Here is a 14,708-nt window from a genome sequence, read left to right as displayed (position 1 = left end):
CTGCTACACGGATCACGAGGGAAGGGAATTAAAAGTTTGGCAGAGTTTGTCTCCCACTCACCAGGGGAGAACCGGACGGTGACACATGTACCCCAAAGGATGGTATTTAAATGGGGTGTGATAATAATTATATTATTTTCTCACCAAAGCATTATATTGTTTTTTACTTAAAAAATTTAAACTATTTTTACTAAAAATAATTATACTGTTTAATAGTTTAATTTAAAAACTAATTACTAAAATCCAATTATACTGTTTAACAGTACAGTTAACTGTGAACAGCTCATTCTCCATCACAGTTTTCTCCCCGCTTCTTACATCCTACATTGCTTTCTCAACTCGCGCCATGTTGACAGCTTGCCGCCGTTAAAGGCTCGTAACCGACTAAGGTTTGCTGCGTTGAAGGCTCGTCGCGTTGAAAACTCACCGCTATCGAAGGCTTGTCCGCATTCTGCCGTCGCCGAATTGTCAAAGGCTCTACCACCATCGTCGAAGGTTCATCGCCGTCGAAGGTTCGCCGCTGTCTCTCTAATTGAGTTGTGGCATTGCTACGTATAGCACCGCACAAGCTGAAATGCTGCCATTTCTTTGTTTTGGTATGTCTCTCTCCCTTTTCAGTGGAAAACCCATCTGAGTTCACCAATAAATCCGGAAAACCCACCAGTACACTATGCAAGCACTGTGTTCAGATTGCAGTCTTCAAGTGCCCAGGTTCTCGATTACTGCAACTCCTCGAAAGTTTGCTTCTTTTGTTTCCACCCTGAGCCCCTCCAAGGCTGGAACTAGGTTGTGTTTGCCTTTTGGTTGTGGGAGGTACAAGCCCATTACAAGGAGTCTGTGGGATGGGTTTGAGGTGCAGTGTGCATCCTCCGATGGAGAAAGTGGTGATGAATTTTACATGAGAAGATGTGTGGAGCTTGCAAGGAAGGCTATTGGGTATACCAGCCCCAATCCATTGGTGGGATGTGTTATTGTAAAGAATGGGATAGTTGTTGGAGAAGGGTTCCACCCTAAAGCAGGGCGACCGCATGCTGAGGTACCTACCTTCCCTCTCTTTCACCCTCTGTCTATCTAAATTACTGTGTGAAAAAAAAAAAATGTATGTTCATTAAAGACACGTTAGACTGTGTTCTTTTGTGTTCTTATTCCGGATTTCATTGATTTGGTATTTCAAACTGGTGATAAGGGATAAGCCTAAACAAGGTTTTAAATTGCACATGTGATCATGTTTGTTTTGTTTCTTGATATTCTGAAAATTATCGAACAAAGGATATTTTATTGAGATAGCATTGCAGTTGAGGACATAAATAAACCTTGAGGTTGCGGCCAAAATTATGGTAGAAGGTCACCGACTGTTTTGCAAAATCTTGGTCCTTTGATATTACTGGAGAGTAGGGACGTTGGGGCTGATGTTGCCACAACGGTTGCAGAGACCCCCCGAAAACCTTAATCTTGTGGGCGAAATTGCTGTCCAACTGTTTGAAACCTTGAATCTTAGTTGAATACATATGGTAGCTTTTGTAAGAAAAAAAAAATAAAAAATAAGAGATATTCTGGTGAACATGTTTTGATTGTGAGATGTTACTGTTTCTTAGCCTTTAGATAAAGACCTTGTGTTTGTGAGTATGTTGAGTTGGGGAGATGAGATTGTCAGGTGTTTGCTCTGAGAGATGCTGGTGATTTGGCACAAAATGCAACTGCTTATGTGAGCTTGGAACCTTGTAATCACTTTGGTAGGACTCCACCTTGTACTGAAGCTCTAATTAAAGCCAAAGTGAAAAAGGTTGTTGTTGGGATGGTGGACCCAAATCCCATAGTTGCCTTCAAAGGGGTGGAAAGATTGAGAGATGCAGGAATTGAAGTTGTTGTGGGTGTAGAGGAAGAGTTGTGCAAGAGCCTCAACGAGCCTTACATTCATCGCATGTTGACGGGAAAGCCTTTCCTTAGTTTGAGGTAATTCAACTCTCCCTTTGTCTTTTGACACTTTCACATGCTTTTCCTAACAATTCGTGTATGACTGTTCTTTGGACGCATTTTGGAGCTTGGTTGATCTGCATGTGTTTTAATTCTTTCATAAACATCACTTCACAGCCTAGCCCGTACTTGCATTGTAGATATTCTCTTTCTGCCAATGGAAACTTTTTGAACTTGCTTGGGAATGGAGCTGCAGACTGTGGTGGTTACTATTCAAGGCTATTACAGGAATATGATGCAGTGGTAATGTCTTCTTCTTTTTTCACTGAAAACTTTAAAGTACCTGCATCTCAAGAACCTGGAGCCAACCAACCAATTCGGATTGTAATACATAAAGATCCTAGTTCTTTAAATCAAGTTCTATCATCCATCAATGACATCACAAGCAAAATCATAATCTTCACTGAAAATAAAGCGAGAACAGCTCCAGAAGTGGCTCAACAAGGAATTGAAACTGTAGCTCTGGATCAAATAAATCTGGATGTGATCTTGGATTATTGTAATCGTCAAGGATTGTGCAGTGTTCTATTAGATATTAGAGGGAGTTTCAGTGAGTTTGAAGTGCTTGTTATGGAGGCTATGGAGAAGAACTATATTAATAAATTTATCACAGAAATTTTGCCTGTTTGGAACAAACGTACTGAGCCAGATCCTCTACAGACATTGAAGAGCTTAGAGCAAGGAATGAAAGTGCTAAATTTGAAGTCGAAGACCTCAGATCAGAGTGTTATAATTGAGGGATATTTTAAATCTGAGTAAATGGAGCCATAGGTGCTCACAACTTCCATTTATCAATATTTCAATGTCATGGTATTTCCAAGGAATTGTTTGCTGTAGGCTGTTAATGTGTTTTTCTGGCGGAAACTAGAGGGTATTGTAACCAATGATTTTTGTTTTCATTTATTTCTGGGCTAACATTTTGTTTAGCTTTCCAGTTTTTGCATGTATGCAAATAAATTGACTTGAAATTTAAAAGAGATTGGGTCAGTCTTATGTTACCTTGAAGTTGGTCTGCGTGTTTCATGTGCCATATAAGCGCACTTTGAAATAATGTGGACGTGGCAGATTTTAACATAAGAAAGTAGATTATTTGGTTTGAGCTTTCTTGTGCATTGTTTCTCTGAGACTAAAATAACACTTTATGTGATTCAAATTAACTTTGATAAATTGTTATAATGAATGAAGGTATAGAAATCTAGATCTACACTTATCTTTTGGGAGAATGGAGTAAAATTTGTTTATTGTGGTTCTGTAAAATGACTATTTCTGCAAGGATTAATTTTATTTTTGGATCTTAGTGCAATTATTATCTGTTTCAAGGTTTCTCACCATCCCCTTTTCTCCCAGTATAAAGAATTCATGTTTACAGGATATAGATCTGTTGCAGAAATAGATGAAGTAGCCAATGTGTCAACCAGTGAGAGACTCTGACTGTTATTACTCTCACTTAGATTGTTTTCTTCTATCTCTTGGTAATGCTGTCGCATCACTTCCAACTTCTTCTCATCCAATGCCTCACTTGACTCTGAAATCAACTCCTGAACCACAGATCTACCTTCAAGCATGCTTACCACTGAGGACATTGTAGGCCTGAGGGAGGCAGTTGCATTGGTGCATAAAAGAGCCACATTGATCATTGTAATAACCTCCTTTTTGTTGAATTCCAAACCCAATCTACCATCAACTAACTCCACTAGATTACCACTCTCTTTTAGCGTGTGTGCCTGGTAAACAAGGGTAAACAGAATGATGCAATCTTATCTATGTTATATATAGCCTATGCAGGATTCTAGTATAATTGTAGTCCAAATAACTTAAGTAGTCACAAGTGCGGTTTTACTGCCAAATTTGATATTATGTGGAACTGTGAATATTTTTGTTCTTATAGGAAATTAACATCTTTTGGAACACTTTATGGAAGTACTTACCCAATCAAGAAGATACAATGATGCTTCTTTATGTCGTTGAATCATATTGCTCCTCCCACTTATAATTTCCAAGGCCACAATTCCAAAACTATAAACATCTGCTTTGTCAGTCAAATAACCATGCATGGCATACTCAGGAGCCATGTATCCACTGCACAAAACAAATTTTATTAGCTGCATTGATTTAAGAACGTGTTAATTGCTTAAACTTTTGCATTCTCATTTCTTTTTTAATCTCTACTTATACTTGGTTAAATCTAATTCAACAAGGTATGAAATTTGATAATCTCTCTGCTTTATTGCTTCATAGTCTAAAAATATCATGCATAGGAAACATTTCTTCATAAATCTGTGTAGAAAAATCAAAATATAGAAACTCACTAAGTTCCAGCAATTCGGGTGCTTATGTGGGTATTGTCCTCTTCATCGAGCTTGGCTAAACCAAAGTCAGATATCTTTGGTTTGAGATTTTTATCAAGCAGCACGTTAGTGGTCTTGATGTCCCTGTGAACAATTTTTAATCTTGATTCTTCATGGAGGTATGCCAAACCTTTGGCAATACCAACACAGATGTTTTTCCTTGTAGGCCAATCCAATTTTATTTGGTGTTCTTCTGGACCTTCATTAGTGAATAAAATTAAATTACACAAACTGAAATATCATAGAAGGGACAACTGAAATCGGCCACAAAAGAAAGAATTACCAAACAAAGCACGAGCAAGGCTATTGTTTTCCATATATTCATAGACCAACAACAATTGATCTCCCTCAACACAGCATCCATAAAGCTTAACAAGACAAGGATGTTGCAAAGCTGAAATCATGCCAAGCTCATTTATAAACTCACGATTCCCCTGCCTTGATTTGGAAGAAAGTTGCTTGACTGCTATTATTGTCCCATCTGATAAATTTCCCTGCATATGGAGCAATGCAGTATAGTTGTTGGGTTGGAATGCTGATTTTTCCCCCAAAAGTAATATCTTCAATTAAAATAGATGCATAATAACAGAGGGGGATATACCATACTATCTAAATTACCTTGTACACAGGACCAAACCCTCCTTCTCCAATTTTGTTGGCTTTGTTGAAGTTATTTGTTGCTGCTTTGATTTGTCGTAAGGTAAATATACCCATTTGCAGTTTTAACCCCTTTAGCTCTGTCAATTAAACAAAGAAAGACTGTGGATTTCGTGTCAAGAAAATTCCATGATGTAAATACTTTTGTAAACATTGGCACACTGGATTAACCGTCCACTGAAAAATCACTAATGATTGATAAACGAAGGGCTATATTTCCCAAAGGTGGATAGTTGATGTAGTTGGTGAATGATGGACACCTTAATAAATCTAAAGTCATCAATTGGTAACATCTCTTTAGTTTTCTTTATGTATTCAAGCTTAGTTACCTTGTAAATGAATTCACTTTGTTACTTGTGCAGGTATCACCATTATGTTTAACGAGTGAAGAAGCAAGAATAAGAGACCAAGAGTGTGAAACATAGAGTAAAAGAGTGTGAGGGACATTATCAAGTGTCTTGAGTTACAAAAGAGAGTTAATAAAAAGTGAGGTTTGTTTTTCATAGAACTTCATTAAAAGTGTTAATAATAGCAATGTGATATACTCTTTATTAAATAGTCCATATGCTTATTTATTAAAGGTTAACTGCATGCCCTAAATTTAGGCTCATACGAAAACTTATGCTGCATGCAAGAGTTCACTTTTGTACTTTAAAAGTCCTTAAGTTGAAGCACAAAGCCTATCATCGTGACAGAACAAGTTATATGCAAATTACCTTTTGCTAAAGAACTTTTCTGTCCTAGAAAGCCTCTCCACCTAAGTATACCAAATACCAGGACTAGAAAAACTACTACACCAGCCACAATTGCAACCACAGCACCTGCAGATATTCTACTTCCGTTTTCTGAGGGAGGGATGAAGTCTGCTTGATTATAATAGAAAACTTTGTTATTGAAGAGGTTATATTGCATGGTAACATCCATGTGCTGTATGAATATTAAGTACTGAGTGAGAAGTAAAACTCACTAGGATTTACAGCAATTGCTGATATGAGAGGACCATATACTGATTTAAATGGAATACCAATTGTGCCTTTCCCAGCCCAATATAGGCGGATTTCTAATGTGTTGCTGCTAATCATAATGGTAAATGATTTTGTGACTGCTTTATTAACTCCTCCTGCTTCTTCTGCAATATTGAAATTCTTGAGCACCATATTTCCCTGCAAGAAATCGAAAGCAGCATTAATGCTTCATAGTAGCCACAATTTTAATATTCGAATGTCTTTTAATTAACTGAAGAAACCAAATTCATAAATGAAGTGAGGTACCAAGGTGGGAAAATTTCTCCAGTTTATGTCATATTCTGGAAGCTTCACATGGATTATAAAAGAACACATCTATCTCTAATCGAATTTCTTTTCAAAAAATTGAAGATATAGAATTTGAATATTGCAACTTGAGTAAAGGGATTTACAATTTTATGAAATTATACTCATGACAGACAAAATAAAACTACAGAAGTTTGAGATAATTTACCTGAATGTAGACATCAAATATGCGCCTTCCTAAGCTGTTATATGTTTGATCTTCAGTAAACATGACCTCTGAAAAGTGTAGATTCACCGTGTAATTTCCATTTCCCAGGCAAAATCCATAATAAGTAAGAGAAATGGGAGAAACACGTGCATCCATGTATATTTCAGCATCAGCCAAGAAAAGCTTAGATTGATTTAGCCAAATATAATATTCTGCACGGTCATTATCCATGAAGTGACCAGTGCTGCTAAACCCCCAGTTTTTTCCACTTAGATGGAATCTAGCTGGTCCTGCATTATCTGTATCCTCATCATATGTTTCATTTCCATCGACGGTTACTTGCTTTCCACCACAATTTATGTGAAGGGAGTATGATTCTGGGACAAGCAGACTAGTTAGTACAAGGTATTCTGGGACAAGTAAAGGTTAGTGAAAATTAGCTGTATATAAAATCGTTTTAAAAAAAGAAAAGTAAAACTTACTTTTAGGACAGGCAACACTTTTTAAACATGAAACGGATTCTCTGAAGGAATGACCAAAGTGGCAAAGCTATTTAGCATGATCCCATCATAAAAAATTTAAAATGACCATATGAAAGGGAAATGCCAAAAGATATATCAAACTTACGAGCTATTGTCCACCGAGGAGCTTGCAAACAAGTTCCTATGGGATACAACAGAAGGTTATGACTCAGATAGGTTCTTTAAGTTGCAAACAAATGTTTTCATATGCAATGATTCTTACACATTTCCCCGTTGACATGGCTGCTGTCCTGAGTTTTCCATGCTAAAGTTATTGTACGAAAGATCTCTGGTTCAGATTATAAAATTTGATTCAGAAAATCTTAAAAGATGCAAAACAGATAGACTTCATGAAACTGAGAACTAGAAAGAATGTATGACAATCAGTATAGTAACTAAAGGTGCCTTCAGGTAAACAATTTAATCAATCACTTTTCTGATAAGCTCTTCACACATTAAGGGTTATGACATGATTTTGAGCATGAAATATGATGGAATAAACTAAAAAGAGTGCAATAATCCCAACTGCATAGGTGGTGATCAAGTACTGATACAAACAGAAACCTTACAACCAAGACTAGACTTTTCACATAGAAAAGAGAAGTGAATATAAAAGACACCAAATGATAATGCTTATAAAGTTTCTTTCCCCTCAGAACTCATTAACTATTCAATTCAAGGAATCATAACATAAAACAAAACCATTGAAATAAAACTTACACATTTTTGTCTTTTTCTGCCCATGCAGGTACAGGTCCCGTGAGTATGTTTCCAGTTAAATATCTACAATTGAAGAATTTAAAGAAATTATCATGTATAAAACTTGTGATTTATCCAAGTCCTGGAATCATGGTGAAAACTAGTAATATTGAATCATGCTATTGCTCCTAAATGAAAGTGAACAGCACTAATTGGTTACCAGAAAATGCCAGCCCTGTTTGGAGGAAGAGAAAAGAAATTAACAAACTTCTTACATATAATCTGTCTTTCTTAGGCCATACTCAAAGCTGCTTGGGATTTGTCCACTTAACCTGTTAAAGCTGAGGTCTCTGAAAAAATTTTCAACCAGAATAAGGTGAAGGAATTTAGCTTAGAAAACATTCTATAGTGTAGTAAACTCGAGGAGAATTGAAGTTATTTTTTTTGAAGCATTGGTGTGAAAGAAAAATACAATTGAAATTTAAAGTTAATACAAGCACATTGTTATAATTAGTTGCATTTAAGCATATTGGGAGAGTAACAGAAGTTACAGGGTTTGTAAATTAGACATAGTCCCCAGATATTCAGGTATTGTTCCATTGATATTGCAACTCCTCAGAATTCTGCGAAACAGTAAGATAGACAGCAAAAGAAATCAGTATTGTAATTTCTTTTCTGAACTCAATGGGTGTGCACAGAGTATTAATTGATGAAATCAACTCACAGAATTTCCAAATTTGCCAGATTGTTAAGTTGGGGAAAAGGAAAATAGTCTGATCCCTCTATATCACTAATTCTCCTGCACGTCACATTTTAAGCACGGATAAGCACATCTAAAATGAAAGTAAATTTAAAACCTCGTTTACTACACAAGATACCAGACATACAAGTCTGTTAAACTTTCAAGTAGTGAAATTCCAGAAGGAATTGGCCCACTTAATCCAGTTCCTTGAATCACTCTGTCATAACAAAAGAAAAGTTCTTTGAGATCAAGGGTTTCTGTTCATCAATAATCATGAACAGTTATCATGATACCAATTTAAACGAACAAAAAATAGATTCTCACAGTTTCTGGAGACTTGTCCAGCTTTGAATAAAATCGGGTATGCTTCCAGAGAAGTTGTTATCCCCTAGTCGACTGCATAATGTGATGACAAGAAGCAAAAAACAAATACTTTAGCTAAAGATGGAACTTAAAATAATAATAATATATATATACTAATTAATAGTCACTGATCAGTGTATTAAAAGTAAGAAAATGGGAAGCTTACACTTCCTGCAAAGTAGTGAGACTTGCAAATGTTGCAGGCAACTCTCCAGTAAAATTGTTGGAGGTAAGTAGCCTAAACGTATTAAAAGCAACAATAAATCATCAAGAGAAACCAAGGTCTTCTAATTAAACTAAACTGTTACTCAACTAGCATTGACATTTGAAGTTTTAGGACAAAAATCAAGGAAAGCAAACAACCTAAACAAAGTTATAAAGTTGAATGGAAAAAAAAAAAAGAGCAAAATAAACGTCATACAATCTTTGAATATTTGGAAGATTCCCAAGCTCACTAGGAAGATTTCCAGAGAGTTGGTTGAATTCGAGGGTCCTATTCACATAAAGCCAAAGTTAAACCCAGATGAGGTTATAAATGCTTAAAAACAATGCATGGTGGATAGGCAGAAAAAGAAAACTTACAAACTTTGAAGAGTGGAGATGTTTGCTAGCTCTGGGGGGATTGAACCCGTTAGACGATTAGCACTCAGAGAACTACCATAAATATGTGTTACTCTTAGTGTTTCAATCACAGAAATATATGTAGTGAAATAGAAGGGACATTTTTTGTACAAACGTTTGAAAAAGTAGATATTTGTTAAAATCCTTAAACTGTGTGAAACAACCTTAAATCACAATATTTGTGAAACTGGGGGAATAGGAAATAATCTTAAACTGCAGATTTTATGAAACAGAGGGAATAGTAGCATTGTTCGTGTGTGCAGTTATAGATTGGTGAAGAGAAAATTGACAGAAAAACTAAAGAAATTGTACATGCGGACAAGATTCAGTAAGCCCCACTCAAGAGGAATTGTCCCATTCAGGTAATTGCGACTAAGATCACTGTAACAGAGAGACAATGTCATGCAAAATAGGAAATTAGAAAACAGATTGTTGTTGAATTAAAGTGAGAAAAAGTGAAAGAATATCATACATTTCTTGAAGGTACGGCAATCTAACCAATGCTACTGGGAGAGTGCCTCGGAGATTTTGTACTTTCAAAAGTCTGCATGCTCATTTTACCAATTAAATGTGTTCAAATTTGAATGCAATTTAACTGAATTTTCTAATCAAACTTGAAAGACAATTAATGAGAACAATATAGGGAAACTTTGAAGTACATGTTAGTAACATGGCAGATTGTGGCATTCTCAAAGGAGCAATCACAGGTGACAGTATTTTCTGTCCCTCTCACTTTAGTTTGCGATGTCCAATTGCGTTCTCCACTGCATGGATCAACACTGAAATCCCAATCCTTCTTCCCAAGAGTCTCACCTATGTCTTTCAAAGCTTGCACTATATGCATTATCATTATTAAACCACTCAAATAATGTTTATGGGTAGATTAATTGTAATAACTACTTGTAAAAAAAAAAAAAAAAAAAAAAAAAAAAAAAAAAAAAAACTTTATCTAAGATGATAAAATAAATCAAAATTCTTTTTTAAATTTAAGATTAAGTCAATTTTCTTATTTTTGATCTTGGCTGAGAAGTTGATTCAAATGAACCCTGCTTTGGTTATCTTTACATACCTTCATCTTCTGGTAGAGTGGCTCCAAAAGCTAAAGAGAGAAAGAAAAAAGTAAGTAGGAGCTGAATGAGGAAGAAATGAGGTGAAGCCATGTTCATGTGGTAGTTGATTTCATGATGGAAAATAGCTTCATGAAAAGGGACATCATGGATGAGAAACAAATTCAACTTGTAGAAAATATTTATATGGATATTAACACAAAGTCAACTCTTGAGGAATTTCCCACTTGCTACTTTTATAAGTACTTCAACATGAGATTGCCATTTTAAATCAATGAAATGACAAAAAAAGGAAAGTGATCAGTGTAATACTTGCTGACACAGTAAAAGATGAAGAATTAAGTTTCTTGTTGGTTGTATATTTGAATGGTAGGTGGTTGTAAAAGTCAACAAAAACAATAATAATAATAATAATAATAATAATAATAATAATAATAATAAATAATAAATAAATAAAAGCTTTGTTTTTGTTTGGTTGTTGTTAATTATGTCATTCTTGAGTTATTTGACATAGTCATGTTATAGCTTGTTTGTCTTAGCAGGTTTACCTTAAAGTTTACAACCATATTTTATATACAATAGCTGCAATATTTTAGAGGTAAGTTGGTTTCTTGTTCACGATAAAAGGTGGAAAAAATAAAGTATGGTATAGTTTATATGTATACATATGTTACAAGTTAGTAATAAATGGAAAGGTTCAAGTTCATTTCACATTGGAAAACAATGAGGTCAACATTTTGAGTTGTGTCGTGTTGTTCAAGGTTTAAATATTGTTTAGAAATTAGTGTTATGTTGAACTATTAGTGTAAACTATTCGAAGAGTATAAATAAAATACACTTCACTTAATCTATTTTCTTATTTTAAATTTTTATTTATAGTTTTCACTTAATCTATTTTCTTATCTCCAATTTCTATTTATAGTTTTCGAAATGATTTTTTTTTGCTAACATTAACCTAATTACAGTCCAATTGTGTTAATCATACTTTATCTTTAAATTAATCAATATTAAGATTAACGTGGTTTAGTCTAATTCACGATCAATTGATTTGTTTGATAATCAGTCAATTTATTGATGATTCGCTAAATGACCTAAATTATAATTAACCATTTAATTTGTGATTGATGACTATCATACAATCATACAGGATGATTATGAAACCAAAACAGTAAAATAATAGAAAAATATGAGCACGTTGATGTATGCTTTTGAATGTTTTAGTTTTGATTTTGAAAACTTTAAATATAATTGCCTTCTTGTCTGGACTTCTGAAGCCAGAGCAGCCCAACGAGCATGCCTTCTCTTTCTGGGCCTGTTTTGAAGCCCAATTAAATTTGGATTGGATCTACATGGATTCACAAAAGGTATAATCAGGGAATCTTTTAGATCTCCGTTTAGGTAGCAACGACTACGATAAGAAAACATCATAAGCAAGCTTGAGAAAATAGCATTGCATTAGCAGCAGCGTTGATCCAAAGAGGTAGAAAATGCGAAAGTTCGATCCATGGCTCGTTTTCTTCAAGCGCGAATGGGAAAGGAACTGGCCTTTCCTCGTTGGATTCGCAGTCACCGGAACCGTAATCACAAAGTTCTCCCTCGGCCTTACCGGTAAATCACCACATCAATCCACTCTCTTTGTCTCTCTTTCTGATGAAATTAACTGTGTTTTCTCTTTGATCGAATCGTAATTCAATAATTCGCTGTTTCGTTTTCTTTGCAGAGGAAGACGCGAAGAATTCGAAGTTCGTTCAGGCGCACAAAAGGTAACCCTATTTGCGAGGCGTTTTGATTTGTGTTTTGGTTCTTTAATATTTGGTACGGATGTGTTTCTGCCGTTTCAGAGTGTTGAATATTTGAGCGGTTAAGGTTGTTTATTTGTCTTGTGTAGTTTCTGAATTTTGTCTATTGGAAAATGCTGATTCCTCTTTGAAACATTGCTGTACGTATAAGTGATGTGTCGTTCTGTACAGTGTTAGCAATTCAAAGTGGCGAATAGAGACAGTTGAGTGATATGGAAATTCACTGATTTATTCGAACAATGCATTTGCTCTCAATTCATCCTATTCGTACTGTTTACATTCGACTTCCTAACAGAATTATGATATCGTTATATATCACAAGCTCTGATAGAATTGGTAACCAGCAATTAGGATAGAGTTTATCCCTTTTTTATAATAGCAAAACTCTAAGCATTACCTACTTAATTTTTCTACATTTTGCAGCAAAGATGTATAAACTGAACGGGAACGGGCCCAACCAATTAAAAGATTTTCAGATGCAGTTTTGTTTAGTACCATGCTTTCTTTTGTGTCTTTGACTTCTTTATATCGATATTTGGATATGATCGATGTGTGAGCAATTTTTTCATTTAATATTGTGTTCGTAATTCTATTAAAGGTTGATAATGTAATCTTTGAAATTCATCGTCCAGAATTACTTGAATTATCTTACTGCGTTGCTCCTCTCAGGAAGGGTGCATTTCCTTTCTGAGCTAGATATGTATAAATCTAGCTTGTTGTTGACCCCAACTGTTAGCCTGATCACAGCTATGTTAGCATCTTGGTCAGTGGTCATATCAGGCTCAATTTTCAGTGGCCTTTTCGTCTGTAGACAACTGTGACAATGAATGTGCTTGTTTGCTCTCAAACCTGATATGCTGAACAAGAAAGTAATCTTTCAAGAGTCGATGGAAGCATATTTTTTAACACTCGAATGGCCCCTTTTGTTTATTAAACTGAAGTAATGATCCTTTTGCTATAATTGATGAATTATTAGAGATAACTCATTATCGTCAACGATTTTACTACGGATTTTACTACTATACCTGATTTGTTTTATGCTCTATCTGTTATGTTATTAGGCATGCGTTTAAATGCAAAAATTCTAATAATAAGTCATTGTGGTGTTCATATGTATTTCAGGTGACTTCTAAATAGTGAGCTATGCACTGGCTTTGCACTGTATTAGATTTGTCAAGATTACTTTGTGTGTCTTGATTTTATGGATTGTAATAACATAAGAGAGATGCTCTGGATGATTTCTCTAAGCCTGTATCTGGTTTTTACATTCAGTTGTGGTTGTGCCAAAATCTGGTTGAAGAAAAGCCACAATGGTTATAAATTTCTGATTCAAATTATTTCCTTCATTATCATACCTATCCCAAGTGTAGTTTTGCCTGTAACCTCCATAATCTTGCGGGAAATAGACGTCTTTAATAGCGTACGTTCTGTGCCTTGCTAATATGTTTCGTTACTTTTCAGTATTGACTGCAGGGCTAGTTATCTTAGTTCACACTAAGCTGATTTATTCAGAGTGAAAAATCTTCCTAATGCTTTGCAGTTCAGGGCAGTAAAATTGCTGCCATATTTTAAAGACTAATTGAGTAGTAATCATTTGGAAAAATAATGCCCAAAACTGATGCATGCTTTATATGGAGATAAAAAAAAAGTAAGATTGACAAGGAATATGGACCCCATATAACCTGCATGAGTCAGTATGCAATTTGAATACTTAAGATTAGAAAATAGTATTCTTGGATAACCATTTTAAAAAGTTATATATACCTCTTAATCTTAGATATTCAAATAAGATATCAATAGTCTAAATTTTAATAACAAATATCAAAGTTTACCCTGTCGTTTTTCATTTCATTTTTCCAATATTGTTTTTTGGCAAGAAAAACTTCAATTGAATTATAGCATGTTTGTTTAACTCTTCTGACACAGAATTGGTAACAAACGGAGAACTGTGTTTGAGTTATTTCGTTCCCCACGTTGACATTTGTCCTGAACTAAAGTTTATCTGGATAATTTATGTAATAAAATATCAAAGTAAAATTTAAATCTGACTGAAAAAGAGTATCAACATGTATGGTATTGTATATAAGCTCTTTTTTTGGAATATTTGGTTCCATATAAGATAAAAATTGATATTTCAAAATTTTGGTTTCAATTAAAATTGGTATTTTATAAGAAACTCAGTTATTTAATATTTAATAAATATGTGAATACGGTACTAGTATTTTATTGCTCTTAAATTAATGCTATTGGTAGCTTAATTTTGAGAGTAACCTATAACACTATAATAATTATCAATTGCAGCAAAAGCCTTGGGTTTATTTATTCTTTGCTGTCTTTAACCATGCAAGTTGATTAAACGCATTTCTTCAATATATATATATATATATATATATATATATATATATATATATATATATATATATATATATATATATATA

The 14,708-nt window shown here is 34.5% G+C and overlaps 3 protein-coding genes and 1 long non-coding RNA gene across 6 annotated transcripts; 3 read left to right on the top strand and 1 right to left on the bottom strand.

Annotated features, from left to right (window-relative positions):
- The first annotated feature begins 266 nt into the window (after positions 1–266).
- On the top strand, positions 267–2,873 carry LOC106756359 (riboflavin biosynthesis protein PYRD, chloroplastic-like). 2 transcript variants are annotated; one of them, XM_014638751.2, is made up of 4 exons: positions 267–512; positions 619–1,036; positions 1,655–1,953; positions 2,115–2,873. In XM_014638751.2, the coding sequence occupies exons 2-4, from the start codon at positions 671–673 to the stop codon at positions 2,731–2,733; spliced, it is 1,284 nt and encodes a 427-aa protein (XP_014494237.1). In that variant the 5' UTR covers positions 267–512; positions 619–670; the 3' UTR covers positions 2,734–2,873. The 2 variants fall into 2 exon arrangements, with proteins under 2 accessions (XP_014494237.1, XP_014494239.1); XM_014638753.2 differs by having other exon boundaries at positions 267–1,036.
- Positions 2,874–2,987: 114 nt separating this feature from the next.
- Positions 2,988–10,764, bottom strand: LOC106756358 (probable leucine-rich repeat receptor-like serine/threonine-protein kinase At3g14840). The gene is made up of 24 exons (XM_022778444.1): positions 10,474–10,764; positions 10,064–10,238; positions 9,877–9,948; positions 9,717–9,785; positions 9,366–9,437; positions 9,205–9,276; positions 8,950–9,021; positions 8,745–8,816; positions 8,566–8,637; positions 8,403–8,477; positions 8,230–8,301; positions 7,954–8,028; positions 7,700–7,762; positions 7,203–7,268; positions 7,086–7,121; positions 6,941–6,981; positions 6,459–6,868; positions 5,947–6,142; positions 5,696–5,842; positions 4,941–5,059; positions 4,606–4,816; positions 4,284–4,521; positions 3,903–4,053; positions 2,988–3,698 (listed from the first exon to the last, which is right to left on the bottom strand). Exons 1-24 carry the CDS (start codon positions 10,568–10,570, stop codon positions 3,300–3,302), a joined length of 3,072 nt encoding a protein of 1,023 aa, XP_022634165.1. The 5' UTR covers positions 10,571–10,764; the 3' UTR covers positions 2,988–3,299.
- Positions 3,338–5,589, top strand: LOC111241265. Its single transcript, XR_002667145.1, has 3 exons — positions 3,338–3,446; positions 3,524–3,612; positions 5,342–5,589. It is a non-coding gene; the product is annotated as an uncharacterized LOC111241265 (long non-coding RNA).
- A 1,090-nt stretch (positions 10,765–11,854) lies between the features above and the next one.
- On the top strand, positions 11,855–13,693 carry LOC106755623. Of its 2 annotated transcripts, XR_001375415.2 has the most exons (3): positions 11,987–12,079; positions 12,192–12,234; positions 13,393–13,693. XR_001375415.2 is itself a non-coding variant. In XM_014637809.2 (2 exons), exons 1-2 carry the CDS (start codon positions 11,959–11,961, stop codon positions 12,236–12,238), a joined length of 168 nt encoding a protein of 55 aa, XP_014493295.1. In that variant the 5' UTR covers positions 11,855–11,958. The 2 variants fall into 2 exon arrangements, 1 of the variants encoding a protein (XP_014493295.1); XM_014637809.2 differs by lacking the exon at positions 13,393–13,693 and having other exon boundaries at positions 11,855–12,079; positions 12,192–12,238.
- The last annotated feature ends 1,015 nt before the right edge of the window (positions 13,694–14,708 follow it).

Source organism: Vigna radiata, chromosome 2 (assembly GCF_000741045.1).
Source record: "Vigna radiata var. radiata cultivar VC1973A chromosome 2, Vradiata_ver6, whole genome shotgun sequence".
NCBI classification, from domain to species: domain Eukaryota; kingdom Viridiplantae; phylum Streptophyta; class Magnoliopsida; order Fabales; family Fabaceae; genus Vigna; species Vigna radiata.
Note: the sequence above shows the minus strand (reverse complement) of the source record. Positions and strands in the feature narration are given on the sequence as shown.